This window comes from Sipha flava, unplaced genomic scaffold (assembly GCF_003268045.1).
Source record: "Sipha flava isolate LNK unplaced genomic scaffold, YSA_version1 124_pilon_pilon, whole genome shotgun sequence".
Classification (NCBI taxonomy): Eukaryota; Metazoa; Arthropoda; class Insecta; order Hemiptera; family Aphididae; genus Sipha; species Sipha flava.
In genome coordinates, this window is record NW_020271750.1 from 858,582 (window position 1) to 881,471 (window position 22,890).

The 22,890-nt window shown below is 33.9% G+C and overlaps 1 protein-coding gene across 5 annotated transcripts in view; it reads left to right on the plus strand.

Annotated features, from left to right (window-relative positions):
- Window positions 1-22,890, plus strand: part of LOC112694186 (ankyrin repeat domain-containing protein SOWAHB) — a 101,129-nt gene that overhangs the window by 39,198 nt on the left and 39,041 nt on the right. For 4 of the 5 annotated variants that reach the window (XM_025569579.1, XM_025569581.1, XM_025569582.1 and 1 more), the window contains one exon: window positions 21,039-21,050. In XM_025569579.1, the coding sequence (XP_025425364.1) occupies window positions 21,039-21,050 (12 nt within the window). Of the gene's footprint in view, window positions 1-21,038; window positions 21,051-21,161; window positions 21,165-22,890 lie in introns of all 5 variants that reach the window. The other variant, XM_025569580.1, reaches the window with a different exon arrangement.

Below are 22,890 nucleotides of genomic sequence, written 5' to 3' on the forward strand. Positions count from 1 at the left end.
TAGTATTAAATATTTAATCTGTATATAGGTGTATAAGTCTAGAATACTTGTTTTTACAAATTGTAATTTAATCTACACTTCGAGAATGTGATACTTGTACTTATATATTACATTATATCGAATGAAAATATCAACTAGGTTTTGAATTTTCTAAGGTTGTATTTAGTGTTGTTTTACGTGTAAAAAGAATATGTTTTATTTAATATAAGGAGTGCGTGTAGCATATACGGCTAGTATGTTTTCCTCCATATTGTATAAATAATATTTTAAAATAAAAAATAAACCATATGCACATTCCCAGACGAAACAATTAAACTAGATTTTATTTTTATTATTTCGTGCGACTTCAACATGGTACGAAACATATTCAAATCGCAGTAGGACAGTGTTACTTTAATGTACAGTACGACAATTATTTTTCGCTTCAAAACCATAACCTACAGTGAATCCTGGTTGTGCAGATGCCAAGTTTACCGACGAATTACTGTTGTTACGATATATCCGACTATCGCGTTATGCATACGATTAAAATAAAACCGCTTTCGTCGGATCGGAGCAATATAATATACAAGAGAACCGCAGACACATATTATACACGCAGTGGCTGCTGCACTGTCGGCGTTTAATGTCTGATGGCGAGGACAATTTTTAATCACGGCGCGCCAACGGACATAACAGTCCTGTTGACGTTCAGATCTGTCGACGAGTCGTTTAAAGAAGAAAAAGAATACGAGAAAGAGAAATAAAATAGAAATAAAGAAAAAGAATACAATTAAAAAAAAATAAAAATAATAATAATATTAAAGAATAGTTTCGAAAAATCTCGAGACAAGCCAAAAAACAACGGAAATAGACGCAGCGACGACGACAACTCGACGTATCCTATTTCATATTTCATATGATTTCGTTATCTTCATCTCGGTGGCGCGTTTACCGAAAAAAGTCAGATAAAATGGCCCTGAGATAAACGCGTGTTTTTCAACTCCTGCTCGTATACGAAGTCGTGGATGAACAATAATAATAATGATAATGATATCGTTGTAATCGTTCTCTCAGTGGACAGCCAAGATATAGAGGTATATATAATATGGTATGTAACTTCGTGTACAGTGGTGAATACCTATCGTACACTCCGCGAGTACACATTGTTTACCCCATGACCACTGCTGCCGGTCAGTATGTGAACGTTGTCGTCGTCGATGTGTATAGATAACGTTCATTACACGCGCACACAATGCTCCTGCCGCCGTCCTGAACATGTTCATTTCGCCTGCTAATTGGTCGTATACTATATTATATTGTACCTGCGCAGTGGCCGCGTACCTACGGAGGATGGGTTGTAGAAGAAAAGAAGAACAACAACACGCGCGTGCGCACGCTATTGCACCGAAGATCACTACGTATTAATAATAATACGCGCGTGGAAACGTTCCTGAATTTTTTTTTATTTCTCGGTAAAACGCAGTGTAGTGGTATCAACAATAATAGCAATACCTATAACAAAATGTAGACCGATTGCTGTTCCGACGTGCAGTCTATCCGGTCCACAATGGGATCGTGACCGCGGTCGGTCGTATCGGGTATACCCCCGCGGTTTACAATGGGTCGGCGATAAATTTATACACGTGACATTTTGACCGCAGAAAAATACTGGCGACCAAACGAAAACAAACCGTATCGGCGTATCCTACAAGCGTGTGCGTACGTCGTATTCGTCGTGGTCGAAATCGAGTATCTTCTGCGATCGCACGAGACGCTGTTGCAGCTGCTCCGGTATAACGTTTCTTTTTATCATACCATACGAGTGCGTTTTTTACACGTTTTCATATTGGTTTCGAGTGCATTACTATATTATACGTATACTGTTGTATAATCGATAGCGGTCGGAATGTCAACCGACGTGACGTATTCAAAGGGTTGATCGTGAGAATCGATCTCCCGTGCCTTTGAATCCAATGACTAATCGCTGCACCAGGAACGAAGTAATTTTATTAAGACTTTTTTTTTTTACAATGCACTTCTAAATATGTCATTAATGTCAACACTCGTGCACGATAATTATTATTTCTGAATACAGTAGAATTCACTTATGACGATATTCCTGATAAAACGATTCCTTGAAGATCGTTGAAACCGTATTCTACTGTACTCGTGTTGTTTGGCTATTATGTTTTATTATATTGGCGCGGCTCAAGAACATAAGAAGACGTTTATATGATAGATGTTTAAGAAGTTTAGGGAACATCAACGAAAAGTTTTGTATATTAGTATTATGAAAACAATTCAGACCATAAAAATAAGAATAAAACTAATGCATTAAAACCTGGTTTTTTCATCTTCTGCTGTCTTGAAAAATAGCCAAAAATTAAGTTGTCAAAAATTATAAATGCGTGCGTTTTTATTTTTATTTTGTTTCTTTAAGGTTTGCAAAGTTTTAAGTAATGATGTATATTGTTCGCAATCATAATATTACTTCTTAGATTCGTTCGTTGTAACAAAATATCAATATATATAATTCTTGTCGAAATGTTTCGCCAGCTTAAGAGGGAAAACAACCGTTTAAAATAAACCTCTGCGGAGCCGGTTAATACAAACACGATTTGAATGTACAGTTCGTAAAACGTCGGTGGAGTCTTGTAGTAAGAAGAGGACGTTTGTCATAAGGGTTTAACGACGAGATTGGATCGCGAGAAGTCTCCTCGTACGCGTTCCCCCCGACTCACGTACAACAACTCTCCGAGTGTATGTTGTACGATCGTCTGGGTTGGTTTTTTCGCCATATCGGTTCCGAACTCGCATCGGCGACGGACGGCTGCACGCGAGTCAGGCCCACGCCGAGCATTGGGTCGACTACGTGACGCCGCAGACCCAGATGTGGGCCCGCGCTAAGGCGGCGACGGCGGCGGCACAACAATAGGCGACGCGGCTTATGTTAATTCGGCCGACGACTGCGTCTCCACTCGCCGACGGTATTAATTTGCGATCGCCGGGGCAGTCGGTCGGTCGGCGCGCACGGTGTACAGTCTCTCTCGGGGCGCCATCCAGGCGTATTGCGCGCACACACTCCGTCCGTGTATACGTACGGTATACGTTTGTGTTGTGTCCGCGAGCGGGTATACCCGGTGCACACGAAGCGCGCGCCGCCGAGGTCGACGCGGTGGGTCCCCCGGGCTGACGTCTAATTAACGTTACGCGGTCCCCTTACCGCATACATGGTAGCCGTACACAAGTACACACACACACACACACACACACGTACAGTATAGCAGTGCGGTAGCCGTCGTGTAGGTCTATACCGAGTAATTGGAAGCACGATTTCTTCTCCCTTCGCCCCTTCGCCCGCGAGCGAATACAAGCCGCGTACACGCCGTAGGTATACGTATCTAGTGTACCAGGTATACGGTTGCTGGTATACGAACGCGTACGTCTATACCGTGCCATTCGCCGCGGCATTGAATTCTATCTGTTTGAGACCGGTTGAAATAGTTATAATATGTGATGTATGTGTGTACACACACACGCGCGCGCGCGCGCGCATGGAACCTTTACGCATATGGTTTAGGAAACTTTAACCATAACTTAGGTATACGCGGTACCGAGCGGTTACGGCCGCCGGACGGCGATTTTCGCGTGCGACGAATAGTTGTAATGACGATGGTTCGAGAAAACGGAGGAGAAAGGTCTGCGTCGAAACTGTGCGTGCGATTTAGAGCGCGATCGGGTCGTCCGCCATGTCTATTTTATTATTATATTATCACGTGAGTATATATGTTTGTGTAAGTTTTTTCGTCGTGCACCTTCGTCGACCAGCCTAAGCCATGGGTGTGCCGCTATCGCCTCGCGGCGGAGCTGATCGTCGGCGACGATGCAAATCGGTCCGCGTTTGTATGATTGTCGCACCGCCGACGCCCCGGAAACCGTTTCAACCGCGACAATTCAACCGCCGAGTGACCGTTCGCCTCGTTCCTCCCTCCGCAGTCCGACTGCACCGGTGTACCAGATATATATTATATCTGGTGTACGACTTATGCGATACGGCTGTCTACGGACGCGACCGCTTGAATAATATTTACCATACCGTACACCGCGCTCCGTCATCGATCAGTACCTATATTTCGTCTGAAGCGCTTCGCTCTGCGCACGTTCGCCGCATTTATTGTTCCCCATCTCGAAACGTTCGGAAAAGTAATCAAAAAAAATCTGTTTGCACAGCGAACCGATTCGATCATTTATTGAAAATATTACCACCATTTCGTTGTATTCGGTGTCCACACCTATATAGTTGGTTTAACTATTAAAAATGTTCCCTTTTACGGACAAATGATTTGGTACAGAAGATTGCCAAAAACAATATTTTTTTTTTTCGCTCGAATGGACTGATCGGTTTTCGATAGTTCAATCTCCATATAAAATATATATAATTTTGTAGATGAAACGCAAGTAAATTCTCCTATTTAGACTGAAGGAAAGATTAAAGTTAAATATACATAATGAGAAGTACTTAAAGATTATTGAATTCCGAACGATGAAATTTTCCGTGCATGCAGTATTGGATCACTATTCTATTTTAAATCCATTAAAAAGTTTGACCTATATTACCTTAAAGTTATATCGAGAACTTAATAGGTTGTTACGTCGGTTCAGAAATTTAGTTGGTCAAATTAAAAAGTTGTATACCTGAAATACCTATAACCCGCTGTAGTATTATTCGGGCGTCTATTAGTGTTCAGTGAAGGGAGGATTATTAAAATATTATTAATGTGTTATCATTAGTTGAAATCGTACGCACGTTCGGGTTATAAGTTTGGTCTCGTCATCATCCCGTATTTTTTTAAGCGTGATGTTATGTTGCTACGTTTTATGTAAACATTTGTAATGTACACGGGTAGCATTTTTCGTATAATCATTCAAAAACCATAGGACATATTACCGTCTTATCATAACTTTGTAAATACTGTTTCGTACTGGACATGATAACACTTTGAATTCGTTTTATATTTTTTAACGTGATCTGATAAAAATTATTCATTTACTATTTATAATAATTAATCAATTGATCATATCAGTATTGATATAGTTGTAACCGTTGACAAATTAATAACGTTTATATATTTTGTACACGGCAGGAATTGCTAGGAGTATAGTCTTATTATTAGTTAGTACCAAATTATTTTCCATTTTCAGTTGTACATTCGATGTGTGTTTTGATTTTGTTTAGAGTGTTTGTGTATACTATACATAGGTATGCGTGTGTATAGCATTCCGGACAGCTTTGTGCTTTAAAGAAAAGTTCGTTTGTATACTTTTTCTACAAAAGAGCCTAGGGGTTCGGGATCTAGAAGTTAAAAAAAACTAAAAAGGCTGAAAGCACACTCTGCTGTATACCCAGCATGCTTTGGGAATTTAAGTGCACATAAGGATACACCGATTGGCCGTATATCATCTGAGATACGGGGAAGAAAAAACTTATACATTGATTCCTTCTCCTTCACGCCAATGACGGCACAACACCTATATAATATGTATCGTTGACATTTTGTAGAACACGGTTTCTCGTGAACAACATCACTGTGCTTATCAGTCCAAACTCTTTAACCATGTATTATTCATAGATGACTTCAAGTATTCTTATGTCTTACCCGTTATCACATGTGTTCCCCTGTTGCAATAACGTTAGGCTTTCGATTAGTTTTATTCTACTATTATGTAATGTATGTATTTTATAAAAAAGTTGATTTTAATCGAGTATTTTAATTTACCAAGTAAAGAGCGTAATTTACTTATTTATATATATATATATATATATATATATATATATATATATATATATATATATATTACATACATAATAGATGGCTGCGGTAAAATGATTAACGACGGTGTTATGTTTAACTTTATGCAACATTACATTTTTATTCATCATCCAGTATAATATAATAATAATAATAATAATAATAAAATATTAATAATAATAATATTTATTGGCCAAAAAATAAAAATAAAATTTCAGTAGGATACAATGATTATATTTATAATATGGGTTAGATGGTCCATCTCACCACTGAGGATAACCTCTTATCGGTGATGATGGAGTACTATTAAGAGCTAAGTAGGTATATATTTATAAATTTTATAATATTTTAGATATTTCATAAAAAACCGTGTCATATTTGACTATAATTCAAAAACATGAAGACATACCTATTGAACTAATTATTAATTAGAGCTATAGTAATTAAAGCATAAATAAATATAATATAAAGAAGTACACCAAAAATGGAAGTAGATATATAAATAGAAAAATAGACTATATTATATAGGTACACTGGTATATTACATAGGGTATAGGTAACTAGTATTATTTAGCAACCATAATTTAATAGAGTGTTTATATATTTTATAAGACGCACTGTTAATAATTTGCTGCAGAATATCGTTTAATAATCTCAAACCCACTTACGAAAAACATCGACTAGATTTCAATATACGAACAGTATATATTTCTAAGTTATTTTTTTGACGTGTATTATAGTATCTAGGTTTAAACTCGATTAAATTAAATTTGGATGTGTAATATAGGACATTTCTGTAGAATAATTGTTGAGTCGTAAAAACTTTAAATTCAGTAAATAGATCTTTAGTGCGATATGTTTTTCGTTTACTTAAAATTATTTTAATTATACTTTTTTGAGCTCTGAATATTTTATTGCTTCCTATAACACCTAAGCCACCCCAGGTGGTTATTCCATATTGTATAATAAATTGTGTCATGGTAAAGTATATTAAACATAGAGCTGGTTATTTAGGAATTTTCTTGCGTTAATAAACAAATAATGAATTTTTCGTAGTTTCATAATAATTATTGTGTTATTTATGTGTGTGTCCCATTATAGGTGTTGATCAAATGTTGATCAAAATGAACCTTAAATAATTTCCATTTTATATATAATATTACACGAACAATTATTAGATTTACAATCTATATCATGAACTTAAATTGTATTTGAATTAGATTGGGTTCTATAATCTTGGGTGAAATTAATGTAATTTTATTTAGTGTAATTCATTCTTCAATTATGTTTAAGAAACCATGCATTTATCAAGTGCAAGTCTGTTTCTGCTTTTAGACGAACTTCGTTCCAATTGTCCCCTGGTATAAGAATGGCTGTTTCGTCTGCATAAAAAAAAGTTGACCGTGAATATTTAAATGACCTAGTGAAGATACGTATATAATATAAAGAATAGGTGATAATACTGTCCCTTGAGGAACTCCCGTTGTGATTGTAATTTCATCACTTAGTGTGTTATTAATTCTCAGTTATTTTTTATTATCCAGATAAGATTCTAATAGTTTGAATAGTTTATTTACTATGCCTATAGATTAAAGTATATGTATCAACGATTTGTGAGAAATGCTGTCAAAAGCTTTTTACTGAGGTCTAGGAAAATTCCTAATGTTTTTTTTTTATTATTGTTTAGGTTACTATTAATATCCATGAAAGCTGTGCTAAGGCATCTTCTGTTCCTAGGTTTTTCCTAAATCCGTATTGAGATTAGATAAGATATTATTTTCTTCTAAGTAATTTAAAAGTCTTGTTTTTATTACCCGCTCAAAAATTGTTGAAAAAATATTCAGTAAGCTAATTGGTCTTTATCATCATGTGTTGTTTTTATCATCATTTTTATAAATTGGAGTTACTATGACCCTTTTGAAAAAATCTAGTTTGGTACCTTCCCATAGTATTGTATTAAAAAGTATTAAAAATATGTTCTAAGATCTCTGATATTGATTCTTTAATCTGTTTAACTACGTTAATTGATATTCTATCTTTACTGGGGTGGAGTCGCCTTTCATATTTGAGATAATATTATTCACTTATAATGTATTTATTGTTCTTAGATACATGGATTGATTAGAGTTATATTTGTCTGTCGATGAATTTAATTGGAAATCTAGTTTTTTGTAGCATTATTTTGGCTACCCATTGAAGTAAAAAATCTATTAAATGTATTGGCTATAAAGAGTGAGTCAGAATCAGATTCATAGTTATTGTTATCAATATTGAAATTAGAATTTTTTTGGGTAGGCTGCGTTTGCATTGTTATTTCCTTTATTGTTGATCACATTTTTAGGGTTTTTGCATAATTTTTTGATTTTGGTACCATAGAAATTCTGTTTCTGTATAATTATAATATTAGAAAATTTATTTCTGTAAGCTTTATAATTATCAGTATGGAGAGTGTTAAAAGGTTGCTTTCTAGTTAAAACATGTAATTTATCCCATTTTATTATGGCGCCGATGATACCTGGTGTAATCCACTGGTTTTGTTGATAATTATTATTTTTTGTCCCATAATGTGTATTATTGTTTAAATTTGTTTTTAAAATTGATGTAATTAATGTTATTTTCTTTTTAGCATATTTTGAAGTTATTAATTCGCCCTAATCTGTTCTGTAAATTGTTTTTTAGTTCTCTGAAATTGACGAATTTATACGAGTTATTATTTGAATTTTTAATTTGTTGTGGAACGGTATGATTAAATTGTAAAAATAAAGGATAATGATCAGTAATTAGTGATTCTATAACCATTGAATGAATTTTATAATGTTTGTGATTATCTCTAATGAATATATGGTCGATGCAATTATTGGTTGAGGGTCTTGTAGGGCAATTAATGTATTAGATAAAATTAAAATAATTTAATAAATCGTAGTATAGTGTTGTAGAGTTTGTGGTGTCAGATTAATTTATGTTCATATCACCTATTAGTATTAACGTAAGTTTCCTATAGGAGTTGAATATATTAGTAATTATTACCTCGAGATCCTCGATAAATTGTATAATATTTCCACTAGGAGACCTATACACTGATATTATTCCATAATTAATTTTATTAAATTTTATTGTTGTAAAAAGACAATTTGCATCTTGTATTATAAATTCAGCCGTGATGTAATTTATATCTTTTTGAATAAATATAACTATGCCGTCTGATTTGCATATATGATTTTTAGAAATTGAAGATTGATAATTATTTAACGAGATATATTTGTGATCAATATTATTTCCTAACCATGATTCAACTGTAATAATAATATGGCTCTTATACTTAACTGCTGCATTTAGGCAATCTAGTTCAGATATATAATTAGAAATACTTCTAATACTAGTAAATAGTATGTTCAAACTGGTATCATTATTATAAAGTTGTTTGTTAATCCCATTAAGCGAACTAATTGTTGCATTTTCTTTATCAATGATGTCGAAAAGTGTGTTAATTGATGTCATTATGTCCTTTTATTTCAACGCTGTCACGGAGATTGTGTTGTTCAAACTAATCTAATTTTTATTTTATTTCTAAAATTTCGTTAGATAATCGTGGGTTTTCAATTTTAATTTTCTCATAATCGTTTCTTAAAAGTTTCATTTCAACCAATGATGATTTTAATTTATTATTAAAACCATCAAACTGCTTGCTCATAAAACTCAATGAATTTAATATGTCTTCCATTTTTGCGTCCAGTTTAGCTATTGGGTCATTTACTGTTTTAAGATCAGAGCTTTGGCTTGCAACACACGAAAATCTGGATTTTGTGTTTTTTGACATTTTTTGAAATTTGCTTCAGTGACCCCAGTGCAATAAAAATGGAATTTTTTCGCACTAACAACATTCCAATGTGTCCTCATTATGAGTGAATTTTTCATTACCTTTCATGCACTCGAAAGACATTTAAAATACGTTGTATATGAACGTTGTACTCTGGAGATTAGATAAGTGATGGAACGCTAACCACACGTCTTTACTTGGACAAAGACCAAAACAGTACTGAAAATGTAATATATTCATTAATTATTTTATTATTAATTATAATTAATTACTATACATAATTACATTTAATATATTGTATATTATGCTATTTTATCAATGCCATATATTTGGAAGCGGACTTACAATCCAAATTTCAATAATGCCAGTGGCTTGTCATAACGAGTATTTAATTAACAACAATGAATGAATTCATATTAAATACCATCAATCATATGTAAATTAATACCTGTTAAAACACATTTCAATAAGCAATATTAGCAATATTTTTGTTTTGTCTTATTATTTTGTATACAAATAAAAATATGTTTGATATTTTAAGTACTTAACAATGGTAATTAATCAAGTAAATATTTATTTTTGTATATTTTATATACTAACTGAATTTTAGAGAGAAAAATATATGTATCATATTTTTGTTCGTAATCATCTGAGCTGTTAAGGCACCACTCAAAGTATCTAACTTCTGTGAGGAATATCGATTTTTTTTTTCTATTCATATTGTGTAAATAAATTATGACATAAACAAATGCAAATTGTTATATATATCTTTTATTTATTTATTTATAAATATGTGAAGTGTACGCCAAAACAAAAGAATAATATATGTACGTTTTAAATTTATACGAGTAATTCAATGTTTAAGTACAATAGTTACAATTATAATATCAACCAGATTTTTTCTATTACTCGTAACATTCGACTTCTATATTGTAAGCAACTACTGATTATAATTAAGCTGCTCTAAAGTTCTCACGTTGTATCTGATGATTAAACGGCGGAACTCATTATAGAGATAGCAATACCTTTGACAGTCACAAAGTTACCATTCCTGTGCAGATATAATCTCACAATCGCAAATTTGTACTCGATTGTATAATCCGCACGCTAATCACGGTACAAGTCGTTTACATCGTGTTCGGTCATAATACATGGTTATTTCATGTAGAGATTAACTAGTTTTAGATTTTTTTTTTTTTTTAATTGTAACGATCGATGCCCGTACGTTAAATAATTTAATCCGACATTTTAAACACTTATGGCAAACATTTAATTAATACTTAAATTTTGCCTAGTTATGTATAATATATGTTTACACTTGAGATATAATCACTTTACCTATTTAAGGATGTACCGCGTGCGGGTTCTTGTCCAATAATTATATGTACCCGGTTAATAAATGTGTTTTAAAAGGATTTATTTACATTTACATTATATTCATATAAAAATCAGTCGTATAATGGCGTCAATAAAAATAAAATGTAAATATACATTGAATTCCGCCCTAAATCGTATATTAAATAAATTCCGAAATATGTATATATGTATATCAGACCATATATCCGCTAAGGACTATTCAATTATTCAGATTGATTCAAAATCGATTGACTGGGGAAACAGCTTTTTGTTGGAATTTTGTCGGTATAATAATATTTATCTCTCTCTTGTCCGTTTTCAACTCGTTATTATTCTGGTGAACAAATTCATGGTCAACTGTGTGTCAAATCAAAAACCGATTACAAAAAACACCCAAAACTGCCTTGGTTTAACGAAAAATTAATTCACTCCCTCTTCTTTTTAGTCTACAACTCCGTGTATCGTTCATTTTCTATTGACGAAAAAAAAACCGTATTTTTTCCTTTAACCCGTTTCGTAAACTAATGGCTGTCATTAAGTTTTATTTCGTCTCTCCAGAGGGAAACCGTGTACGATTAATCAAATATCCGGCCGAGTCGTTATCATTTCCGATCCTAGACTGGCGTCTCGTCGTTTATTCCTATATATATTATATACAAGTATATTGTGTGTGTGTGTGTAATATATATTATGTACACGTATTATTTCTATATTATTATTTGCCTCCTTGTATCTCTTAACATTCAACCCCACCGTCCCCTTCCTTGATGCCAATAAAGCTAACCCAACGCCATTAATCATGAACCCGTCCGGCAGCGACGACGGCAACGGTGTGAACCATAAATAAAATAACACTTTAATCTAAAAATAATGGATTGTTACCGGCTAATCTATTTCGATTTTTTTCCTTTTCTTGGCCGTGACCGGAAATCCGAGTTTTCCAACAAGTCAAAAAGAACAGATGTCCAGGAATCTCACGAACAAAGGCGAAAAGGCAAACTTTCTAGAAAGTTTCGTTACATACAACTTATTCTCCAAGGATTTCAAACGTTGCACGCACGTTAAATTATTCACGTGCCAAAACGAAAAAATGATATAATTTTAAAATATTGAGCTCGCGTCGATGAATACCGACCGTGTAAATGTGCACGGAAAGATTTTCCACCAATAATTATCTTCCGACATCCTATAACTATAACAATGACCGACTCAACCGTTTCCTGGTACACTATTTTCGATGTACACGTAATGTATACAAACTGCAGACATTGGAGCTAACAAATCGTTTCGAAAGTAAAACAATTAAAGTCTAATTTTTAACAATAATTTTATCTTCTTACGGCATTTTCTTATATTGACATCGATAACGGTGGCAGGGGAAAACACTTTTGAAACTCATAATATCTCATTGAACGGTCACAGTACGGTCACGTACATACGTAACAGTCGAGTACACAATCTAGACGTAACGGCATGAGAACATCATCGTTTCCGCCTTGTGCATATATGCTCGCGGTGATCGGAGTCGAAATCATATTTTTGGCTGAAATCAAATCCCCCCCCCCATCGTTTTCACGTTATAATATAACGTATTATTTACGCGTACACACGCGCGTGCAGTGCGCATCACTAACACACACTTGAGAAGTGAAAAGCGGAGAAGAGAATAAAACAATTTAAAAAGAGAAACGGGAGAAGAAAATGGGAAGGGAAAAAAAATCTCGCTGATAATAAATCGTCCGATTCGAACGAGAATCGCGTACGGCGGCGATCCGTATCCGTATCTGATCCGGTAATTAATTGTTGTGTGTTTATAATAAAACAGTGCGGGCGGCTGCCCCGGAGGAGGATTTCCATTGGCCGGGGGCCGTCGTGGTGGACGCGTGGTGGACGGTCGGGGTCGGTCCCGACAAGCAAATGCACTTAGAGCGGTCAACTATGCAAGGGGTAATAATGTTCCCAAGCTTTACACAGCACACACACGCGCGCGCGCGCGCGTGCGAACAAGCCGTATGTATGTATATACGTGTATTTATAAACATGGAGAAGTCTATGCGTCGACGACCGTTTCATTCTCTCCTTCTCTCGTAGTCTCTTGAATTCCTTTCAGTATTTATCCTCCTCTTCGTTTTGTTTTGTATTTCTTCTTTATTTCTTATTATTTATTTATTGTTGTTTTTTTTTTATACTTTTATTCCGTATCACGCGGTCTTGGTCGTTAACCGCACATTTATGTTAATCTTTTGTGTGTGTGTGTGTGTGTGTGTGTGCATGTGTGTTTTGTAGCCGATTTTATTTATCGTGTACAAACGGCGGTATGGGATCGGGTCGGCTTCGATGGAAAAGAGTTGGTGGCGAGGCGCAATTGTGCACGTGGGCGTTGCATCGTCGTCGGCACATCAAATTCTCGGCGATCTCAATGCCGCCGCCGACGTTTGCACCGACCGACCATAAGATTTTCGAACCTTCTCTGTAAACCGTATCGTCTACGAGGTGTGTGTTATGCGATTTACCACCTCGAAATGATCATAATCCCGATTGCATATAGCCTTACCGTAAAAACACACGCACATACCTCAAACCTGACTACAAAGTATAAACCTAAAAGCGTATTATCTAATAAGCTTATCATGCGTTTTCTTTCCATCCTAATGTACTTACTAGTCTTAAAATTTTAATTTACTTATACCGAGTTTTCACTATAGCATCGCTGTTCAAATGTGTGGCAGTTAATAAATACCGATTTTGAGTGCGTTTTCATTTTGTTTACCCAATAGTGTAGCAACAGTATGGTGAACTGTCTTCACCAGTAGCATGAATCGCAAAGAGGGGCGCATAATCGCACAACATTTGTATTCTTATACTATCTTCAAAATGAAATTTTTCCGTCATACTTTTTAAAATGTGTGTATTGAACACCCTACATGTGAATTTAATAATGAAATTACGAAAAGTGCACAAGAGAATCCAAAGAGGAAATTTCATATGAGGAAATAAATTGTGTCTAAAATTAATTGTACAAAAATTAGTAAAATTTAAGGTTAAAAAAATATCCTTACGTTAAACTTCTAATTGGTAAAAAAGCGTTAATTTCTAAGTTTGCCAGGGGCGCTATTGAGTCTTCCTACGCTACTGTTTTTACCTATGTGCCTATAATATAAAAAACATTACACTTTGGCATTCCATGTAATACTTATGCATTTAGTCAAAAAATAAAATTTCATAGTTTACGTATTTTGTAGAATATCAGTTTAACGGAAATGTCAAGTCTTCTAAAATGTGAATGCTATACGTATAGAATACGACGTTCTTGTGACGCGGATCGTTGGATTTCATAGGATTTGTTTTATCTACCAATGGTGTATTAATATAAATATATTATATATATTATTTATATATTAACTATTATATACATCTGCGCGAGAGTAAAAAAGTAACCAATGGTTTGAAAAGGGTATCGACCGAAATGTCGAAAGTAACGTTGACCAAAGCAACGGAATAATAAATGTTTTACACTATTCTTGTCTTCTCGCAGCTGTACCTACCCGCGTATCGTTTAATGGTGTTGTTCGAGAGTCGTATTTATATGGTACTACGAGTGCGTACATTTTCGGCATTCAATTAAATTTCCATATCAACGAGAATCAAATTTAACTCGGTCATATAACTACGCCATAGTGATTCGCGCAATTTATTGACACATGTTTGCTGGTCGCTTGGTTTTTCTTATTTATACACACATAATTTTTTTTTTATCCCTGCTGATGAATGAATGTATATATACATCTATATATCTGCATAATTGCACGTGTGAAGAAACGTGAGCGCGTTTGGATAACAAATCGTCGCGCGGCGATTACAGGGCCGGTCGGCCGGCGCATCACCGGCTACTACGGCGGCTATAGCTGCGCGGTGTATAGTTTCGGCGTATTCGGAAATCGTCCGCCGTAGCCGTCGTCGTTAAACGGACGCGCGAGGAATGCGCGGAGCCACTAAATCTTTGGTCCTGTTGGCACCGGGCCACTGTCCGACACCCAATCCTAAAATACCGTCGACGTCGTCGAAAACGACGTCGTAATTAAAAGCCCGAGACCCCGTATTGCGGATCGCGGTGACGGAGAAGAAGACGTCGCCGCGTTGTTGTTTTATTTATTTATTTATTTATTTTTTTTTTTTTATACGCACAATTATACCCTTGACGCGTATTTCTATTTTTTTTCGCTTTCAAAAACACACGCGCGCACGTATAAACTCGAAAAATAATAATACACTGCTGTGGTGCGAGTTGGTCGGTTCGTCGTCGGCATTTGGCAATTAAACAGCCCATTAAACAACGACGCGCGCGCTCGCTCCGCAATAATACGCGTCTGCACCGGGGACGCTTTGCCTCGCGTGTGTACCGCAGCAGACCTCGTGCCGCACCGGAAAATGCGTTAAAGTCCTCCCGCCGTCGGTAATTTATCGACGTTTGATTTTTTTTTTTTCTTCAGTCCTATCGTCGTTTTTTCCGTCTCGTTTTTGTTATTCGACCGTTTTCGTGCCATCCGTCCGACTGTCCGATCATCTGTTATCATATATTACTAGGTACGAGAGAGATGTATGCACTCGCGATTTTCGGCTGGCGCACAAAAACACTCTGCGCTCACGTATTACAACGTCTCTCGGTCCGCATAGTGATTTACGATTGTTTTTTATCCTATATACGGTCGTAAATCCTACATCTCGGTTTTATCGCGATTTTTTTATATTATTTTTCATTGACCGCGATGAATAAAAAATAATAATAATAATAATAATATAATAACAGTTTCGACTCTGCAGCGCAGAAGCTCAGTCCCACATCCGATTTCCAACTGGTTTTTAATTTTTTACGATCGTTCCCGCGTCAACCCCACAACGTAATAATATACGTACAATTAAAATAAAACGACATAATTTATTCTCTGTGCACACATCGTTTCAGAATTTTAGATCATCGTCACCGGTGCCAGTTTGTAATATTTACCAGCTCGCTGTTGTTTATGATTATCATGCAATTATTCGAATGATAATATTATATAAATGTTATGTGTGTGTGTGTGTGTGTGTGTGTGTATATTGAGTATATTTTACTTGAATATCGTGAGAGAAATACCTTGGCCTCAACGTATAGGTACTACATACGCTTGTTATCTATATCGGACACAGTCGATTGACTTCTTTCAAGATATCCGTCTCGCTAGTTGTGTCCTTTTACGATTCGATCAATTGCAGCAATACAAGTGAATGTGTTGGTGACAACATTTATATTAATGGATTATTGTATACCGCACGAGAAGTTTATTATGTGATACAGAGATTGTACATTGTATATATCTTGGTTTCTTCAGTTTCATTCTACACGACTTCTGTTGAAGCGATTTATCTCAACGAACCCGTTGAAAGTTCAAAATCTTCATCAGAACTATATAATATATCATACGTTTCATTTTATAACCGTGTATAAATAATGCGATTCAGTCTTTCATCATAACCCATAATGGTTTTCACTTCATATACCATTCGTTTATTTCATTGAAAAACTTCATATTTGTGTGTACGAAATGGTTTTAATGAAATTATTAAAATTGAACTTAACAGCGAGTAATATAGTCAGTAATAAATTATAATTATTCTTATGCAATGTACATCAATTTGATTTACATATCGTAGGAAATTAAAAAAAACACTTCTTTATGTGTATTTCTGTGCAGGTGTAAGATTGGTATGTTTGGTCTTTTAACAAAAGTACGTTTTTACAACAATTTTGTATTGGTATACATAATGAAACCCTAATGATATTTATATTAGTATAAAATGTTGGTACTATACAATGTAAACAGTTTTAAATTGTAATTCCTTTTATGACTACATTTTGTCTAAAATTTCAGCAAGTCACTAATGATGTTCATTTCTTAGTAGTCCGTGAGCCTGAAGGTATGAATTTTTTTTAAATCGTGTTTTTCAATAATATTTTGTTTGGAACTCATATTAAACAAGTTTTTTTATAAAGCAATGTACTCGATTCTATATATTCACAAATTTGTATATACTATTACGAGTAATATATAAAAATGGATAGATTTCATTTTTTGACCAACAAAATAAAAATGTTTACAGTTCTTATAGTATAATTTATCTCTCATTGATCACTAAATCAACGTTGTTTAATTAATGAACTAGAAGTTAATAATTATATAAATTAAATTTATTGAAGTTTCTCTATACATGAATTATGAGTATTAATTTAAAAATGAATTCTAGCTAGGAATCGGTTGAAACCTGAAAACAATTTTCTTGAAGTTCACTTACATTTTGACTGGTGGTAGTGCGGTGGTTGGTTTAAATTTTTAGTATAGATGTATTGTGTATGATATATATATCTGTTGAAACCTTTGGCGGAAATTAAAAAAATGATCTTCCGATAAGGCAAAATCTTAAGCTCGGTATCTCGTATCGCGTGCATTATTATTCGAGGAAGAGGACGAGAGACATCGTGCCGCCTCCTGGCTCGATTACCTCAGCGATGTTGACCTAATTGCGTTGGTGGTGGCGAGACTTGGTGACAGTTTATGTATATCATAATACGTAGCCCACCTCGGTAACAGTAAACATATTTAATCGTAGAGGATATTCCTGAAACTTTACCGCCGGCAAAAAAATATTTTATGAGACGACAAGGAGTCAGAACGAACATACACATATTACGATCTCTGTATTTTTATTAATCGATGTTCGATGATATAAATTTTAACAGAACACAAAATACTTGTTTTGAATATAGAAATCTCTTAAGCATAATTAAATTTGGATAGAATTATGTAAAGTTCCATATAAATAATACAGTGTAATTTCTAAAGTAAGCTCGATGTATTATGTACGTTTAAGAGTGGCTGCAAATCATACGAAATTTAAAATATAATAATAAAACAGTACCTATTTCTAGTGGTGCATAAGTCGTATGTGTTCGAATTTTAATTTGGGGCCTCGGAACTTAGAGCAGTGAGACTGGGCGTCGAGCCCTTTTGTGATGTCTACACAATAACAACACAATGTTCGATGGATTGTATCGTACATAATAGTACAATAATAATTATGAGACAATAGTATCGTGCGGCGGCGGTGGCGCATGTGTCGTACACTTTAAAGACAATAATTGCTGTGCTGCAACGAGGAGAATGTGTGGTGCACGAGCAGCTCACGGCACCCGTCACTGATGCGTTTACGAGAGGTATTATTAATATGCACTTAGGACGGTGACTAGATAACGGGCGCCCGCGGTGTAGCGAAATAATTGAGCTCGGACGATTTGTACTTTCGGTACACACATTGTACACCGTTCCTTCGCGGTAGCGGCCGTAAACGCGTTGCAGTGTCGGCGGCGCACACGATGTGTACATAATAAATATGTATACGGATACGGTAATCACAATCATTTGCTTTGCTCCCTATTAATCACTTCGGCTGCTGCTGATGCTGCAGCGCACCCGAATCTCAGTATGTACGTCTTTATAGGATCTAACTCGCGCGCGCGCGTCAACCACAACCGCCGGTCATCCTCGCATCTCTATTCTGTACAGCCCGATTTTACGACCGCGCGCGTATAAACTGTACACCGTGTCATTATTATTATTATTATCATCGTCAAACCGTCGGGTTTGACTCGACGAACCGTGAGAAAATCGTCTTGATTGACACGTTGATGAGAACCGTCGTCAGCGGATTTCGTCGGATTTCGTTGTGTGCCCGCGCGATTAAAAATAATAACACTCACGCGCGCGCGCGTTATACGTGTATTTAATACATCGAGGGGAGGACGTGCGCGCGCCAATATTCTTCCAAGTAGTGGTCGTTGCTGTTGTTAGATTACAACTACGATGAATGTCCGAATGGAAACATTTTTTTTTTTTTTTTTCATATAATACGCGCGTTATTATTGCGCTAGAAACGACTAAGCGGGACACGATCGTACACTTTGTCTTGCCTCAAACTCCTACTGATGTATTTTTTGCCGAGCGAATCTCTCGGATCGATCGAAACATAATACCGTATTGATTTTTACGCATTAGTCTTGCGGGTCGCGTTTTCGGCATTCGATGTGTACGAATAATATTCAACATCGCAGCCGAGTTAAAAGTGCCTGCCGTAAATCTATAATGTCCTAATTTTAATGTTTTATTTACATGATATGCATGTGAATGTGTGTCTATGTGTGTGTGTTTACTAATATTGGTATTTTCATATGTTTTTGAACGAGTCTATTAGTAATATAATAACCAAAAAATAATTATATTCAAGGCTGCAAAATAGTCGACTAAGCACCGCATTTAATCTTCAATAGTTGGTTTATGTTTTTACTTCATTGATATGGTAAAAACAAAGACGTTTCTTACTACCGATTTCAAAGTATATATAATATATTATATGTTGTAAATATCGCTGTAGGTCCAATTTTAACTGCACGATTATCGATCAAACGAAAAGCGACGAGGGAGGACGTACAAGGGATTCTGTGACAAATTTAAATTTTTTGAAATAATATTTACAACCAGAACCGCAATGATTGTTTACCAATTTTACGGTAAAATCAAAACAACTGTGTTCTGTAAATAATAATATCACTAAGCAGTCGTATAGTACAAAATCATAACTTATGTAATTAAACGTATATAATATAGAAATTAACCTGAAATAATTTAATTTATGAACAAAATTCCGATGTTAAGATCCTCATCAATCTTCGAAATAATCTCATTAACAAGTGAAAAATCGTATTGTATTTAGTGGAAAAAAATTTGTCTGTAATATCTAGATCGGTAATAAGCTAAAAACATTGACGGTTGTCCAAACGCCTATTTCATTAAATTATTTAAATGCACTAAATGTAGATACAAACTTGTTTAACTTGTATTAATTTTATAGTTAGTTGCTATTCATTTTACATCTTAGTAAAAAATAAACCGTTAATAATATTACAATAATAATGTATTTTATATGCATTTATCGTTTTATTGCATATATTTACTACAATCATAACAAGAAAACAGTAATTTTAACGTTAATTATTTTTATATATTTTTTCGTTATTTTAACAAAAATTATTGTTAATTTTAATTTTTTATTTATTTTATTTCATTATTTAACTCTATATTCAAATAGTTAATAGTTAATAAAGATATTATATACAATTATGTATATATAATCCAATGAGTATTTGATGGTAGTTGTTATTTTAAAAATTTTATTATTTTATAGTAAATTGTTTAACTAAGTTTTCGTAAGAAATACCAACAAATTTCAAATATACATAATAAGAATAAATATATCTGTGGCTGTTATTCAAATAAGACATTTCATTAATTAATAGATAATTAAATTTATCTACTCAAACGTTTTTGATAATGTTTAGTTAAAAATATAATTTTAATAACTTGATAGTTAAAACAAGATAAAAATTACGTTTTTATTACGTGATAAAAATATAATATGTAAATAAGATAAATGACCAACATTATTCACAGCATTTAATATATGTCGTATGATATTGGTATTTAAATTTATTTAGTGATATTTAAGCATTTCCACGTCGTGTGTTCCGGACCTCTAATTATTATTTATGACTTCTATAACGTATCAAGCGTTATGCTGTTAAGTGTGGGCGAATATTGACGCATTCAATTTAATTTTAAACTGTATTATATAAATACCGTAGATAAAAAAAGATGTTTGACTCGACGGCTAATAAATCGTTATCAAACAGTTTGCATGATACTGCGTTTGGCAAATTATTATTATTATTATTATTATAAATTCTTATATTTTTTTTCTTGTACAGGTTGTACACGTTAAAATATGAACACGTTTATTTATATTTATATATTATTTATAATCAATGTTAAATAAAAGCATATACATTAATCAAATATCAATTCGTTGATTAATCATTATAATACGTGTCTGTATTATATTTATAAGTGTATACAATTATATAGATATTAATTAATTTTTTTTTTTTTTGTTTGTTTTCGGTCGATCATTATTATTCTCAAAAACAGGATCCTATAACTGTAAGTAAACACTTTTTATGCAACTTCATTTTGTATTTTAAATGTAATTAATTGTTTTTACGTTTTTCATCGACTTTGGTTGACTCGGCATTTTTCTGGATACTTCAATAGAGCGTGAGTATATATATATTTTTATATTTTATTAAAAAACTATGTTAATAATATTTTAATTGATCAATATATATAGTTGTACAAATGGAGTAATATTATTTCATAAGTCGTTTATATTTTTCAATCAATTTTTTATTTTATTTTATTTCATATAATCTTCTGAATCTATACAAACCCATTATAGCCACTGTATATATACATAGGTATACATATTTATATTGGATAGATTTATTAAAATGTGTTAAAATTTTGAATTGAGTACTAATTGAAAATACCGATTTTTTCTTCGTTGACACTTTTAATGCTTTCCTAATGATCGATACTCTCATCAGTTTTTCTATATAATAAACAACATTAACCAGAAAACGTTTTCCCTCGATCATTAGCATAATGTACCGAGTTATATGCATACTATCTAAATAATGTATACGGTCAGATTTTTTTCATTCAAACGTTTTGTTGACGTGTTAAAATATCGTATTCAGTTTTTTTTTTCCTACGCCGTCCGCATGAATAAAAAAACTGATCGATTTCATAAATAATAAAGCAAAACGATCAGAGTGGAAACACGAACTGAACATCGTTCCGGTTTAGTAGGTTTAACTCGTGATTAAAAGTATACTTGTAAACACATTCGTTGTTGATAATGAAATAAACACATACATATATGCTTATACGTTATTATAATATATACGTACGAAATATTAACTAAATACAATCATGGCCGTGTACAAGTGTGTAGAACGAGTGTTTATTATTATAGTTTGATCAAAAATTGTTGGAACATTAAGAGCAGCATACACCGGCGGTGTACGCTGTTATCATACGGTTGTCGCACCCGGTAATCCTTTGAAATTAAACCATAATTATATAAACACCGCGTTATCCGAATTCGAAAAGTAAATAATAATTAAAATAATCATATAATTTGCTTCGATTGCGCCTCATTCGTGGAAGTTTCTATATAAAGCGTATATTAACCGTTGGGGTACATTATTTACATACAAATAACATAGTATTATGTCCGCGTTGGATTTTTTTCATTCGTGGTAAGGGATGCACGCTTAAATGTATAATACAGTGAGATACGACAGCAAAATGCTGTTTTTAATAGTTTACGCAGCAATCATATATATACATGTATATTGTTGTAATATATTAAATAATTCCTCGGCACACAAATGTATAATATGTAATGTATAACGCGATGTAAAATTTTAGACGACGCCCGTGTATTGCATACGCCGTCCTAGGTCATAACCAGTAGTAGATCTACGCGTATTCGAGTATTATTATATATTTTATAGTAGGTACGTCTGATGCACTCGTGTATTATAATATATTAGTAATACACCCGTATTATTATTATTATATGCTCACCGATCGTGTAGATATGGTTTCAGGTGGGTTTTTAATCTCTTGGTACTATCGCTTTTTTTTTATTTTATTTTATTTTTTTTTTTACATAAAAATAATATTATATGTATATATTTCGAACATTATCCGGCCCCGGGTGTCCATTAATTCAGAGCACACGTATACGTGTATAATATTCGATGACCAGCGTGTAGCTTTATGTTTAAAATTTCTACGTCGGATATACCGGCTATGTTATCCGTGTAAACCAAAATATTATATTATGTACCGCTGATATAATTTTTTATTACGAATATAATGTGGAGTCGCGGTCCGTTGCGTTTTTAATTTTTTATAAATTCTCCGCGATCGA